Source organism: Penicillium cataractarum, assembly GCF_028827025.1.
Source record: "Penicillium cataractarum strain IBT 29864 chromosome Unknown utg000007l, whole genome shotgun sequence".
NCBI classification, from domain to species: domain Eukaryota; kingdom Fungi; phylum Ascomycota; class Eurotiomycetes; order Eurotiales; family Aspergillaceae; genus Penicillium; species Penicillium cataractarum.
The window spans coordinates 2948885-2963823 of record NW_026622743.1 but is presented as its reverse complement, the minus strand read 5'-3'; the positions used below and the strand labels follow the sequence as shown (position 1 = coordinate 2963823).

General features: G+C 54.3%; 2 protein-coding genes across 2 annotated transcripts; both read right to left on the bottom strand.

Annotated features, from left to right (window-relative positions):
• Nucleotides 1–449: 449 nt before the first annotated feature.
• N7496_008619 (uncharacterized protein) lies at nucleotides 450–1657 on the bottom strand (the record flags this gene model as incomplete). The annotated part of the gene is made up of 2 exons (XM_056701538.1): nucleotides 450–1519; nucleotides 1627–1657. The coding sequence occupies 2 exons, from the start codon at nucleotides 1655–1657 to the stop codon at nucleotides 450–452; spliced, it is 1101 nt and encodes a 366-aa protein (XP_056553601.1).
• Nucleotides 1658–2616: 959 nt separating this feature from the next.
• Nucleotides 2617–14695, bottom strand: N7496_008618 (uncharacterized protein; the record flags this gene model as incomplete). The annotated part of the gene is made up of 3 exons (XM_056701537.1): nucleotides 2617–4155; nucleotides 4245–6400; nucleotides 6469–14695. 3 exons carry the CDS (start codon nucleotides 14693–14695, stop codon nucleotides 2617–2619), a joined length of 11922 nt encoding a protein of 3973 aa, XP_056553600.1.
• Nucleotides 14696–14939: the final 244 nt, after the last annotated feature.

Sequence of the window (14939 nt, the reverse complement as noted above, 5' to 3'; positions counted from 1 at the left end):
CCGTCACAGATCGCGACTGATTCTGACTTTCTTCAGCCTGCCACCTCGCCATTCGGGCTTCATCGAGATTTGCTTGTCTCTGCTTCAAATCGAGTATAGTTTCCGCCTGGGGCGAGTAAGTCAGATGGGTCTCATCAATTGAAGCACGGGACGAAGGGATGCATACTGATTTTAAGGATAGGCGACAGTTCTCCTTCATCTTGCCAAGTTGGGCCCGATAATCATCAATTCTCGACTGTGCTATATCAAGGAATACCTTGCCATAGTAATCCCCCCGATCCCAGTACTTTATCATACTTTTGATGAAAGTCTCTTGCTGATCAAGAAGCTTCATGATGGTCAAAAGTTCGTCTTCGAGATCACGCAGTTCAAACAAGTGAGACAGGTCGTCACTGGTCCATTTTGCTGACTTATAATCTCGCTGGTCGCGCTGGCTGGCTGTCATCTTTTTAAGGTCCAGACTCGTTTTTACGCTGAGACTCATGATAGTCATCCCCGTGTTCTTTTGGCCCAGGAATGATATGCGACAATTGATGCTGGGGGTTGCTGACGCGGCTCATGGAGGAATCATCCGGTCCAGTAGGTTGGTCACGGTTTAACTGATCTCGAAGACACGCCGCTGGGCCACGATTGAGATACTCTTCTAAAGAGACACTGGCCGTCCATAACTTTAGTGGTGTATCGTCGCTAATGCCGAAGGCAGGATCTTCAAAGAACCCGTGAACTTGCACCATAACTTTCCGTTCCAAATCCAACGGCGTGTCTGAGAGACTGGAGAGTTCAACAGCCTCCCTCGCAGCGTCTGCTAGTTCGGTCAGAAAACTATCCAGGGCCAACTCTTGGCCATGAAAGCTTGCGGTCCCGACATGGTCTGTGGCCATCGCGATTTGATTCTCATTTCCCATTCCTCCTAGTATCCCGGAACGGATGGAACTGATAGGCGCAAGGATCTCTATAAGTCTTCCAGTATCTGGGTCTACCGCAGTCATAGTCGAGTCAACCGTCTCCAGGAAAGACCAGACCTTCAAGTCTGCCGACAACGCCTTGAGTTGATTAGAGAGATGCCATAGTCGCTCCTGTCGAGGGCGGAACTGCTCCCTCAGAGAAACGGGAATATCCTGTTCAAGATGAAGTAAATGATAGATGCTTGATGCATACTCATCAGCTGATAAATAACTCGACCCCTGATGGGGCGTTGCGAAAAAAGCGATGCCATAGTAACTGGTCAGGATAGCCTGTGTCGGCTCGGCCCGCGAAGCGAGAGCTAAACAGACTTTTGCAACGAGGCCGCCTGTACTATGGCATATGAAGAAGAGAGGCCGCCGGCTACGTTCATGTTTCCGCTCGTCGAGAAGGGCGTTGAGTAGGCGCTGACCTAGTGGAAGAATTGTGGTATTCTCCTGCAGTTGTCCGTGGTTGTACAACAGGACCCGGGCTTTCGGTATACGCGCGACCAGCTCGGTCCGAAGCCAAGGCGAGCTTGATCCTGGTGATGTCCATGTCTTGAGATGGTGTGCGCCTATGGGTGGGATCGCGACGATACTGTCGACGGTTTAGTTATCCACTTTTCCCGCAAGGAAGGGCCCATATACTCTACGGTTGTGCTCCGTTGAGGGGCGATCGAACCATGCTGGCCCGATCCGATCGAAGGCGACATAATTGACTTGTTTTAGTTTTGGGTCGCGTAACGCAATCTACATGAATAAATGTTGTACTAGAGAGCAGGGGAAATAATGGGATGCAGCCATTTAAATCAGGAGTTTCAGCCTCAACCAGGAACCATCTCCGGCGCGTATCTGGCTCCTAGTAGTCATATCACCCGCTAACTATAGTTAGTTGCGGTAATACGTGGTAGACTGCTGTTTGGCGGAGTAGAAAGACGTACTCTACATGGACGTGTTCCCTTGCATTGTTAATATATACGACTAGACCGACTGCTTGCATCCTCAGTTCAGCGCGGCCCGCCGAATAACTCTCCCCGCACGAAGGCCTTAGCGGCGAGCCCAGAGAACTATTAATTAGCTAGTTATCAAGTGTGCATGAGTCAAGCCGATTTCAAGAATGACTTTACCCTATAATCACGAAAAGTAATGTCAATCCCGATCTATGCAATCTGGTTCCAAGTCAGCACTGACATTGCCGCTGAGATAGCGACGTGGTGTAAGTAAGGCACGCAGGGCAGCAGTCTCGCCCTTTTGAAACATCTTTTTTACATACTACACGGATCATTCATAGCTACTAGTAAGAGTATAGAGTTGAAATGTGTAGAATAGATCTATTACATTGCCGTGCCAGAAGTACAAGTCGTCACTCATCAGACATAAAGATAGTAAATACACATGCAGCGGCCGTATCTTCTTGAGAAACACAAAAATAAGAAACAAGAAAGGAAAATAAACACAAAAAACAAATAAACAATCAACTCCAAATCATCAACGTCCTCACTAGAAAGAGGAACCCGAGTTTTCAAGGAAGACGCCAGATTAGAAAGAAGCCATTTTCACCCATCCAAATGGGAATCGAAGAAGCAGAAGGGGGAATATTGCAAAGACGGGCAGTGACCAGTAAATATCAAAATTAAAAGTGACGGGGCAATCTGGATTAGAGTGTGACGCCTCAAATCACATTGCTCATGTCCATCACTGAGGGAGGTGCCATGCTCGGTGCAGCACTATAGACCGAGCGGGCATCCACGGACATACGGTCACCGCTCACCATCTTGGAGACACGCTTGTCTTTGCCTGGTCGGGCAACGAGGACTTGAGCGGGGCAGACGACGACTTCGTCATCGCCTTCACCGACGTCGTTGCCCTTCTTGACGACAAGAGGGAAGAGCACAATGCGGACGACAGCTTGTTGGGATTCGAGCTCGTCGTTGGAAGTGGTTTCGCCGCTTCGCTCGTTCATCAACGAGGCGTTAAAGTACACCTGGCGAGCCAGGTCGCCGTTGGTATCGTATTCTGGCTGCAGAGGGGGCAGCATGATGAATTCGGCCAGCTGAGTGCGCATCTCCAGAGAGAGATTAACAGCGACACGCAGGACCTTGCGCAAAGACTCGAGGAGCTGAGCTTCCACCTGTGACGGGGGTGGAAGGACTCGGGACAGAGTACCGAAGATCTCAAGGGCGACAGCTTCAGTGTCGCTTTGGCGCTGGGAGGCGAACGCCGGGCGCTTCGACAACAGGGTCAAGGTAGTTGCACGCCAGCGGTGAACGGCGCGACGAGAGCCGACCTCGCCCAGTTGCTTCTCAAGAGACTTGAGCTTCTGGCGTTGCTCACGGTCCATGCCGAAGAGGTAGCGGGTGAAGATGTACTCCCACACCATGGTCATGACCACCGACATGAACACGTCACGTCGGCGAACACGGTCAGAGAGGTAGGAATCGGCATCGGAGCCATCGAGGAGGGCATTGTCGAAGCGATCGGCGATCTTCTCGTCGTGCAGCTCGCTGAGAGTGCGGCAGCGACGGTGATCAGAATGCTTTGAGAAGCGCAGCACCCATTGTTGGACATGACCGCAGAGCTTTTGGCAGGCAGCATCGAAGTAATCCTCATCCCGGAAGACGAGAGTGTTGTCTTGAAGCGACGATGCGATCTGTTGTTGCAGCTCCTTCACCTTGTCACGGGCCTCCTCCAGCTCTTCACGGAGGCGTCGCAACTCGGCGTCTTTCTGAGCAAGAGCCGATTCAATTTCTTGTCGCACACGAGTATCCATCTGAGTGGACAGTGCGGTGTGTTGCGACCGCAAATCATCCAGCTCTCGTGTGGAGGACTCGCGCACAGTGTTGACCTCCTCGGCGTGCGCGGCAGCGAGAGCAGCATTTGACGCCGTCAAACCCTCATTCTCCTGGGTCAGACGACTCATCTCTCGCTGCAGCCACTCCACAGAGTTCTTCAATTGTTCCACTTCGGCTTCCTTGTCTCGCAAGTCGGCGCCGCTGGAGTTGAGGGCCCGGTCGCTCTTCCGGCGAGCGACGCTGGCATTGCGCATTTTGTCTTCGGCCTCATCGCGAGCGGCAATCAGTAGACGGTTTTCGGAGATGAGTTGATCGAGGCGAGCTTCCATGTCTTGAAGGTGTTGCATGCTGCGACGGCGACGAACACTTGGCGGTCGGCTGGGCGACCGTGGGGAGCTCGGCGTCTCACCCCATCCCTCCTAGGCAACGTTAGTAAACAAACAAAGCCACCGGTCGGAAAACACGGAAAAGAAGAATAGCACGATAAAAAAAATCAATATCAACTTACATAGACATCCGACATGTTTCGCAGGGGACGCTTGCCCTTGTCGGTGACGGGGTCGTAGGAGGAAGAAGAGGGAAGCTGATCGAGATCGAGATTTGGGGGAGGCAGGGAGGAGTCTAGCGCTTTACTAGCGCCCCGCAGATCGCTGCTCGTACTGCGATTCGTGCGACGCAGCTTACCCTTGCTGGCGCTGGGCTTCAATACAGGCATCCCATGTTCGGGCGTCTGCGTCATGGGCGAGCCCGAGTCGCCGCTGAATTTGCTGGCTTTGGAGAGGTCATCGTGGCTCCTCCGTTTGTCCAATTTGTCATTTTCCGGAGTCGGCCAGGTCTCTCGGGCCATGGCATTGTCTGTAAATTTTCGCACGGGAGTATGAGGCCGGGGCAAGACATGCTCTGGCTTGATCTCCAAACGGGGAGTCCCGTCGCGAGCCGTGGATGTATAGTCCCCGTCCCCTGGCTCCTGCTCCGCAATGGGGTCTAGCGGAGTCCGGGGCCGAGAATGGGGCTCATCATAAGGTCCAAAGATAGACCGAGGTGGAGAGGAAGATGGGGCTGGAATAGAGGCTTCCTCCAGGTTCCACGTTCGTGGAGTATTCTGATGTCTCCCGTGGATCACGGATGGGGTTCGGCGCAATCCACATGAGGAATCCTTGGGAGCATCCATCTGGGAGGGCAACAAGCGACGGGGCGAAGTTGCTTCTTCGGTGCGAGTAGATGGGGACGAGCCGAACAGCATGGAGGATCGCTCCTTAGAGGCAGCATGATCTGGGGAGGGGAATTGCTCTGCAATAGAGCGCTCACGATTGATGGGGAGATCAGGATCAATGGGCGACTCTTGCTGTGAGGGGGTAATCGGCTCTGGAGCATCGTGTTGGGGGATGGTCATAGTGTCTATCGCTTCTCGCTTGCTCTCCGTAGATGTCTCGAAGCTGAATGGGGGGTTGTCATGGATTTCAGTGGTCGCTAGGGGTGCTTCCGAGACGGGGATCGCGATATCGCGATTTGCCAGGTCCGCTGCGGTCTCTTCCTCAGCACTATCTTTTAGCGACGGTGTTGACTTCTTGTCAATCGCCGATCGTCGAAATCCTCCACGTTCCAAGCCAGGGAACAGGCTTGCAATCTTGGAGCCACCGGGAGTCGTAGTGCGAGCGGGTGGCTCGGTCTCGATCTCTTTGGGAGCTTGGACTAGGCCTTCCATGGGCGGTTCAGGCATGGATTCATGAACCAGCTCAACCTTCTTGTAAGACGGCTCCTCGTCGGGCTCGCCAGCAGCCAGGGCTGCTTGCTCTGACTTGCGCTTGTTCTTCTTGGCCTTTTTCTTATCTTTCTTGCTGAGCGGCGCAGACCAAGTTTCCTCCTCTTCCTCAACGGGCTGCTCCAGATCCTTTTTGGCCTCTTGCAAGGCAGAGGGAATGGCAGACTCGTCATATTCCCCAATGGCTTCGGATTCCGGAACAGGCGTCACTGACTCTGGCTCGGGGATTTTGTCTTGAGATGGCTCATGTTTGTGGGCATGACCATCCTCCCATTCAATTGCAGGCCAGTCCTCGTCGTCATGCTTTTTCTCCAGCGTAGTCGGACCAGCAAGATCCTTGGCCAATGCTTCTGCCTCAGAAGCCAAGGCAGATTCTTGGTTTTCGGTCGGATTTTCGACGGGTGACTGTAGCTCCAAAGCTTGACTGGCTTTCTTCGCTTTCTTGGCCTTCTTCTTGGAAGCCTTTCGCGAGAGCGCAGTCTCCGGCTCGGGCTCAGGCTCTTCGGTAGTAGAAGTTGGAATGATTGGAGTCGATTCCGTTACAGCTTCTGGCTCAAAAGTATGCTGAGCTTCGATAGCAGGCTCGATCTCCTTCGCTGTTTCGCCCTCGAGCTCCAGCTCTCTTGTTGACTCTGGCTCGACTGGGGGCTCTGCCAGGAGCTCTGTTTCCGTCTGCACAGGTGCAGAGGGAGTAGCTTCTTGAAGCTCAACTGGAGCCTCGGGAGTAGGAACATCGTCGATCTCCAAGTTAGAGGGCTCTTCTTCCACAGCGCCCTTCTTCTTGGCCTTTCGCTTTTCCTTCTTGGACAACTTCTTGGACAGCAGTGCAACCACCTCGGGCTCTTCTGGTGGGCTCGTGAGAACATCATCAGGTGTCCCGATATCAGCTGCTTTCTCGAGATCTGCATCGCGGAGGTTAGTATTAATCTCTTTTCATTTCGTTGTGATCTATTGAAAAAGAATTGCTTACCAAGAGATTCAACAGCAACTTCAGGTTCAGTATCTGTCTTGCGCTCGATGGAAAAGGATGGAGCATCGAGTCCATCCGAGGGAACGGAGGACTCACTATGCTCAATCTCCCTCTTCTCGTCTTCCGGAGTCTCGTCAACTGCTATAGGGAGGTTCTCAGGTTGCGAAATATCCTCGACTGTCGTCTCTTCTTGAGCGACAGGCTCACCCTCAGGGGCAATCTCCTTAGACTCCTCGGAAGTAATTAGCTCCTCGACAACCGGGACCTCGGGCTCAACTTCAGTGGCAGTCTCTGCTGGAGTGTCCGCCTGCATTGAAGGAGCATCTAAAGCCTCCTGCTCGGCTTGTTTCTTGGCCTTGCGCTTCTCCTTCTTAGACATCTTGCGAGTGATGGGCTCATCGACAACAGGCTCCTCTGCCGCCTCATCAGGCTTGGGCTCTTCCGTGGAAGGCTCAATCTGCTGTTCTGTCTCTGCAGTGGGCTTCTCCACGATATCGGTGAGAGATTCAAAGGTCACTGGGTCGGCCTTGTCCTGGTCTTGTTCAACGACCTCTTGCTGCAAAGAAGGCTCGAGTTCGGGAGTCTGCTGGTTATTCTCGAGGGAAGGTTGCTCTTTTATAAGCTCGATGGTTTCTTCCGGAGCAGGTGAGGCTTCCCGTGGCACAGGTTCTGGCTCGGCAGGCTTGTCTTCCTCTGCTGCAAGAGCGGCGGCGGCGGCAGCAGCAGCAGCAGCAGCCTTCTTCTTCTCTTTCTTGCTCATCTTTCTCGAGACTGTGGGTAGCTCGGCTTCTGCTTCCGGGTCGTTCTCTGAAGGCGGAGGAACAATAGCTGAGGTATCTGCAGGAGTTGAGGCAAGGTCCTCTTCTAGCCTGGACTCCTCAGATACTGGCTGATCCACGGGCTCTGGCCGTTCATTTTCTGTTGTGATAGGTTGATCAGCTTCAACAACCGCCTGTTCAATTTCCTTTGGGCCATCCTGGAGGGTCTCGGGAGGCTGGACAACAGCATCGCTGGTGTCGACGGGCTGAATATCTTCTTGTTGCTCAGTAGATGCGGAGGCATCCAGAGCGTCAGAGACAGGAGCAGGGGTCTCAGGCTCAACTGTCTCCAGAGCTGCTTCCTCTTTTGGCTCAGATGCAGCTTCAGCTTCAGCTTTTTGTGCGAGCAGAGCTTGGCGCTGCTTTTTCTTTTCTTTCTTGCTCAGCTTTCTCGATAGCGGTGATTCCTCCAACTGCTCAGGCTCGGGGGCAACAGTCTCTGCCTCGGTAGACTCGGTAGGCTCGGTGTCTTGAGCAGGTTCCACAGCTGCCGAGGGCTGTGCCACAGGAATCTCTGTATCGAGATCGCGGGCTTGTTCGCTTGACGCCTCTTCGGCATTGGGAGCTGACTGCTGCTCAGTAGCCAGTTCAGGTTCAAGGATCTGCTGCTCTTGGGTCTCTTCGCTAGGGCCGATGACGGTTTCCTGGTCTTTCTGTTCTACAGCCAATGCCTCGGGTGCAGGGGCGACAATCTCCTCCTCGATATTCTCGTCCTGCTTTTGCTTCTTCTTTTTGTCCTTCTTCTTCTGCTTCTTGGACAAGGCCGGCTGCTCAACCTCCTCTGCAGCAGCCTCCATGATTGGCTCCTTCTCGGCCAAATCCTCGTCCTTGGATTCTGACGTCTCCTCCAAGACTACAGGCACATCAGCTTCAATGGGTTTGCCTTCTTCCTGCACAGGCTCAACATCAATAGCAGACTCATCCTTCTGCTCTGCAACTTCCTCAACAACATCAAGACTCTTTTCTCCTTCCATACTAGGCACCTCCTGCTGTCCCAAAACTGGAATAACATCCTCCTCCTTCGGCACATCCTCCTTCGCTTCGCCAGAATCAAAATCACGCTCAAGCACGGGTGGGGGAGGATAATCTGAAGAACGACTCTCTATCTGTGGCTGCTCTACCTGCGAAGACAAGAACTCATCAGTCGAAGCTAAATCTTTTTCCGGCGTGGCGGGCGTTTCTGTGTCGTGGGACTGAAGTTCTTTACCGTCATTCTCCGCAGGCGAGCTTGCCGTTACGGGTACAGAGAGTTCCCGTGTCTCAGATTCGGTGGGTGTATCGGTGGTTGCATTTTCATCGACATCGAGGATCTTGGACTGGCGTTTTTTCTCCTTCTTCTTGAGCTTGCGTCGCTCCTTGGCGGATAGGGAGGCTTCGGCTTCTGGTTCCGTAGGCTGCTCGGGCTTTTCTTCAGACTCTTGTTGGGGAGACTCTGTCTCAACGGCGGCTTCGACCAAAGGCAATTTGTCGTCCATATCTTTGGGCTCGGCGGTCTCCTGCTCGGTGACCTGCTCAGGGTTGGCGATCGTCTCGGGTTCAGTAGATTGTTCGGTCTCCAGAGTGTCGTTCTTCTCGCTGTCGGCGGGTGCTTCAGTAACCTTGAGCTCCTCAGCGTTGGGGGGAACGACATCAGATGGTGTTGACTCGTCGGGCTGTTCAACCTGAGGCACCTCGGGCTCAGCTTCTTGAGGGGCTTCAGGCTGAGACTCAGCCGGAGCTTCAACGTCTTGGGGCACCTCTACAGGAGAAGGGGTTTCCTCAGTCAAGTCCACAGACTTGGACTTCTTCTTCTCCTTTTTCTTGAGCTTGCGACGCTCCTTGGCTGAAAGGCCTGCCTCGGCTGCTGCCTCCGTCACCTCGGCGCTTGGGGCTGAAGACTCCTCGACAGTGTCGATCTTCTCCTCGGAAGGGGTCTCAGACTCGATAGTGACCACGGGTTGCTCTTCAGCTTGAGCAGGAGTTGAAGTCTCGACCTCCGGCGCCTTGGATTCGGGACCTGATGGTTCGTTCAATGAAACAACTTCCTGTGCAGTCTCGGTCACATCTGCCTTCTCACCCTCTGTAGTGGGTGCTTCAACCTGATCCATTGCAGTAGTCTCAGGTTCGGAGACAAGATTCTCGACAGTCTCAAGAGCGACTTCCTGGGCGTCCTTGGAAGGCTCGCTCAATTCTTGACTGGGAGCAGCTTCCTCGGAAGGAATATCCTTGGGCTCAGTGGACTCGACTGGGGCCTGTTCTCGCTCAGGCTCAGTCTCCGTCGGAGTAGCAGATGCCTCGTCCTCAAAGGCGACAGACTTGCGCTTCTTCTTATCTTTTTTGGCCTTTCGCTTCTGCGCAGGGGTCATTGGGACCTCGGGCTCAGATGGCTGGGAAGGTTCTTCGACGACTTCTGTGCTGGGCTGTTCGGGAACGGCCTCATCTTTAACAGTCTCTTCAGCAGATGGCTGTTCGATGCTCTGAGGCTCTTCGGTCACAGCAGAAACCTCGGGCTCCTCAACTGACTTAGGAGAATCGACATTTTCAACAGGAGCTGGCTCGACGGGCTCGACGGGCTCGGTGACCTCAACAGACTGAGCGGGTTCGACAGGCTCGGTGGGCTGATTCAATTCTTCCTGAACTGGCTCAGGCTGCGACTCCTCCTCAAGGGCAAGGGACTTGTTCTTCTTCTTTTTCTTCTTCTTGTCCTTCTTTGACAATGGAGTAGTCGGCTCAGCCTCTTCGGTCTGCTCTGCCGGTACAGTCTCGGGGGTTGCAGTAGACTCTTCCGCCGTAGGTTGAACCGAGGTGGTTGGCTCTTCGATAGGCTGATCAGGAGTAGCTTGATCATCCAAAGGCGTTTCTGTGGTAGGCTCCTCCAAAGTAGCAACAACATCCTTGGGCTCCTGGTTCTGGTCAGCGGGTTCAACACTTGTAGTATATGGGAATGTAGACTCCGAAAAACTCACATCAGGCACAGTCGGAGCATCGGTAGAGGGCTCGACGACAGCTTCTGTAGCAGTAGAATCGTTGACAGGTGTGTCCACGGGAACTTCTTGCTCGACATCAGCAGGAGCTAGGCTATCCTCGACAACTGGCGTAGCCTCAGCTTGGATTTCCTTGCCTGCTTCCGCCGGCACAGCTTCATCGAGGGTCTTGGTCTCCTCGGGGGCAGAGACCTCCGGAGCCACATCAGCAGCGGGCTCAACCTCCTTTTGTTCAGTGGGAGCAGCCTCTGCCTCGGTGGTTTCCTGTTCATCCAACAGCGCAGACTGCCTCTTCTGTTGTTTCTTCTTCTCCTTCTTGGCCTTCTTCTTCTGCGCAGCAGTCATCGGGGCTTCGGCTTCAGCTGTGGGTGTTTCCGGCTCGATAGGTTGAGTCTCTGCGGTTTCGGTGGTGGGAAGGGTTTCAGCGACGGGAGGCTGGGCTGATTCCTCTTCCTTGGGCTGCTCGGGCTCAAGAGGTACCTCTTCCTGAGGAGCATCGACCGGGGCGATCACCTCTGCTTCGACAGGGGCGGTCTCGACAGGGACCTCCTCGCTGGTAGGCTCGACAAAATCGCCTTCAGCTGAAGTCTCCACCTGGGTAATTGGCTCAGACTCCACGGCAGGAAGCTCGGTAGCATCAACCTCCTTGCTAGCCTCGATAGTCTCTTCAGCAGCCGGGGCAGGTACATCATCCACGGGGTTGACCTCCGCTTCTGGAACGTCTTGAACTTCCTTGCTGGACTCAGTAGCCTCGGCCTCAGGCGGCGACACAGTGTCAGTGACGGGTGTCTCTTCAGAAACAGAGCTGATGCTTTCCTGCTGCTGCTTCTTCTTCTTTGCCTTCTTAGCCTTTCTCTTCTCAGCTGGTGTCATAGGTACTTCGGGCTCAGCAGGAGTGACTTCTGGCTCTGGCTTATCTTCAGCGACCGCAGGCTCTTCTTCAGGCTTGGCAACAACAGGGGTCTCAATGGGGGTCTCAGGAACGACCTCCATTTCTGGAGCAGAAGCAGGCACATCTTCCTTGGGCTGATCAATCTCGATTGGCTCATCCCGCTGTTCCTCTGGAGCAGAGATCTCCACCGATGGATCTTCAGGAGCAGAAGGAGCCTCTTGAACAGCATCGATAACCTCCGCTGGAGCATCAGCAGTGGGTTCAGAGGTTTCAATGGACTCAGTAGCTGCAACAAGCTCAGAAGTCTCGACTGAAGCAGGAGCCTCAGCAACAGGTTCGACATTTTCGGAAACTTCAGGAGCGGGTTCGGTAGGTTCAATGGGTTCGGCGAGTTCAGCGGGCTGAGACTCAGCAGCCTCAGGCTCAACAGGCTTCTCCTCCTCGGGAATAGAAGACACACTCTGCTGCTTAGCCTTCTTTTTCTTGTCTTTCTTAGCCTTCTTCTTCTGCGCCGCAGTCATGGGAACCTCAGGCTCGGCCTCGGGTTCGGCTTCAGGCTGTGAAGCAGGCTGCTCTGGTTGATCAGGAGTGACCTCGGCAGCCTCAGCAGTTTCGACAGCAGGCGTTGACTCCACATCGCCAGATGGAGTGGATTCAGGTTGAGGAGCAGAAACAGCCTCTTCGGTAGAGGGTTCAGTCAAATCCTTGGTAGCTTCGACAGCAGGTTCAGACAAGGCTTTGGTCTCTTCAATTGAAGGCTCGAGCTGTTCTGCAGTAGCAGTATCAACCTCAGAAGACTGTTCACCGCTCGTGACTGTCTCTTGGACATCGACAGCTTCAACAGGAGCCGGCTGTTCAGGTTCCACTTCCTTGGCAACATCTTCAGGTTGAGCATCGACGGCAGGCTCGGAAGGAGTAGTCGTATCCTCGAATGCAACGGACTTGCGCTTCTTCTTGTCCTTCTTAGCCTTCTTTTTCTGCGCCGCGGTCAGAGGGACCTCCGGCTCGGGTTCAGGTTCAACTGCTGTAGTCTCGACGGCGGGCTCAGCGACAGGCTCAGTGGAGGGCTCAGTGGAGGGCTCAGTGGAGGTTTCTGGTTCAATCTCCTTGACTTGCTCAGAGACATCAGTCTGCTCGGCGACAGCCTCGTGGAAAAGATCATCGTCGCTCTCAGCGGGCTTCTCCACCACGGCAGCATCTTCAGTGGCAGCTGCAAGCTCGACAACCTCTTCTGGCTGGGCAGTTTCCCCAACTTGCTCAGGCTCTGTCATGCTCTCCGGCTGGACGAGTTCTGAGGTTTGGATTTCGCGGGCCTCTGATTCCTGGACTGCGTCAGACGGGGATTGATCGATTGGCTTTGTCACGTCTTCAGCAGGCTGGAGAACATCTTGGGTTGGCTCGACAGACTCCACGATATCACGGGATTCTTGGATATCAGTGGCTGTCTGCTCGGCAGGAACAGAGATATCTGGAGCATTGGCATCATGGAAAACATCCTGCTCTTCAGGTTGAGCTGAAACAGTCACCTCGGCAGCCTCGGCTTCAGGGGCCTTGTCTTCCTGTGGAGCTGGAGTTTCCTCGGAGGGTTGGGCAGTTGCCGCTTCCTCAGTTGCGGCCTCCACAGACTCTGAGACAGAGAGATTCTTTGCCTTCTTCTTGGCAGCCTTCTTGGCCTTGCGCTTCTGAGCGGGCGTCATGGCGGCTTCAGACTCAGTCGCATCGCCGGGGGTCTCGGGCGTGGGCTCGGGCTGGGACTCAGGAGCAACGGCAGTATCCGACTCGACAGGAACAGATACTTCAGGCTCAGTGGCAGGCTTGGGCTCTGGCTCAACTTGGAGATCTTTCTCGACTTCCACAGCTTCAGTGACGGCAGCGGGGAGAGGCTCAGGCTCGAGTTCTCGAGATGCCTCAACAGCTTCAACTTCAGGTTGGGGCTCAGCTTCAACTTCAGGTTGGGGCTCAGCATCAACATCCTGCTCTGCAGAAGGAGTGACAGCTTCAGTCTCAATAGAGCGAGACTCGGTCTCGGGAACTTCAGCAGCGGGCTGCTCCTCAGTGGCAACCTCAGCAGGAGTCTGTTCCTCAGGGGCAACCACAGGATCAGAAGACGAATCAACACTAGCCTGACCCTTCTTCCCCTTCTTCTTCTTTTTCTTCTTCGAAGAAGACGTAGCGACAACCTCCTCAGCAACAGGCTCCTCCACCTGTGGAGGCTCAACAGGCTGAGCGGGAGTCTCAACAGACTCAGAATCCACCTCCTTGACTGCTTCGGGCTCAACCGGGTGCTCAACGCCAAGGTCCTTGGGAGCATACTCTTCGATAGCAGTACCAGGCTCACCAATGTCCTCTTCAGCGGGGGTATTGTCTTGAGCAACCTCGGCGATAACAGCGGCGTTGACGATATCAGCGAAACCACCAATCTTCGGGGCTGGCGCAGCAGCTTCCTCGAGACTAGCCTCGACGGGCACCTCTCTATCAACAGGATCAGGGGTGGACTCGCCAATCTCGGATGCGACGGGCTTGTCGTGCTCCTTGACAGCAGCAATGACAGCAGCATCAACAACACCCGCAAATCCGACACCCCTAGCAGCTTCGGAACTCTCAAGAAGTTCATCCTTCTCCTGAGTCGGTGTCTCAAAGACATCAGTGTCAACATCGACATCCTTCACAGCAACAACGGAGCCTTCCGCAGAAGGAAGTGCCTCCATAGTCGGCGAACCAGGAATTTCGGGATACATAGCGGGATCCTGCAAAAGCTCCGACGGAGAATGGAACTCATACGTAGGCTTATGTTTCCTCGAACCCATAGACGCACCAAAGTCCTCCGCAGTCGGCGTAGCCTGCTGGGAATCAAGCAGATCCCCGTCTCCATGGTCATCAGCATGGTCAGTTGAAATAGTCAGACCCGTTGGTCTGCGACGATCCATCAGAGACGGACTAAGCTCAAATGGCTCCCAGCTACGCACGGCATCTTCATCGTTGAGGGCACGCAGGTCCTCGACCGAGGGCGCGCGGGAGGAAGTCTTGCTAGATGGAAGCGAGGGCAAGACTTCGTCGGGTTCAATCAGATCACCCTTCGAGGCACCATGGCGCTCAACGAGCCAGAGCGGTCGAATCTCGCGAGAATTCCTAAACTCGAGCGAATTCGGACGGCGATGACGGGTCTGGCTAGGGGAAGTTGGGGAGTCGCCGCCAGCCGGAGGAGACGGTGCAACAGGCACAGCGCGAGACAAACCCGGCGACGTAGGTGGTCGACGGAAATGCAATGGCACAGCGGTGGGCGACTCAGTTGTCGAGCGGGCCGTAGACGGGCGACGACGATGAGGAGATTGATCGAGATCGCGGGTCATCTCCGGCGATGAGGGTCTACTCTGGGACTTGGGGGCCAGATCGAGGGCACGTTCTGCACTGGGGGGAGACGTGGAACGACTCCTTGGACGTTGATGCAGGATTTCCTCAGCCATACCTATACCTGCGGCAGTAGCTAGCGCACCCTCGACTGTAGATTCAAGCCCCGAAGCACCACGTTCATCGCGTTCAGCCGCGGGCGGCATTTCGGGGCGTTCTGCTAAAAAAGAGTATTCGTCGCCGTCGTCCTTATAATCCGAATGTTTTTCGTCCTGCACATGGAGTAATACCAGAAAAAATTGCTTAGCTTTGATTTTCTTGTTTTGTGTTTGGTGCAAAATGTTCAAAAGGGGGTATGATGGTTTCTTAGGCATGGAACAGGGACAAGGCACGGTGCAATAACCGAGACGAGACTGTCATCCAATCCACAAGAAGGTGCAAAAAAAGACA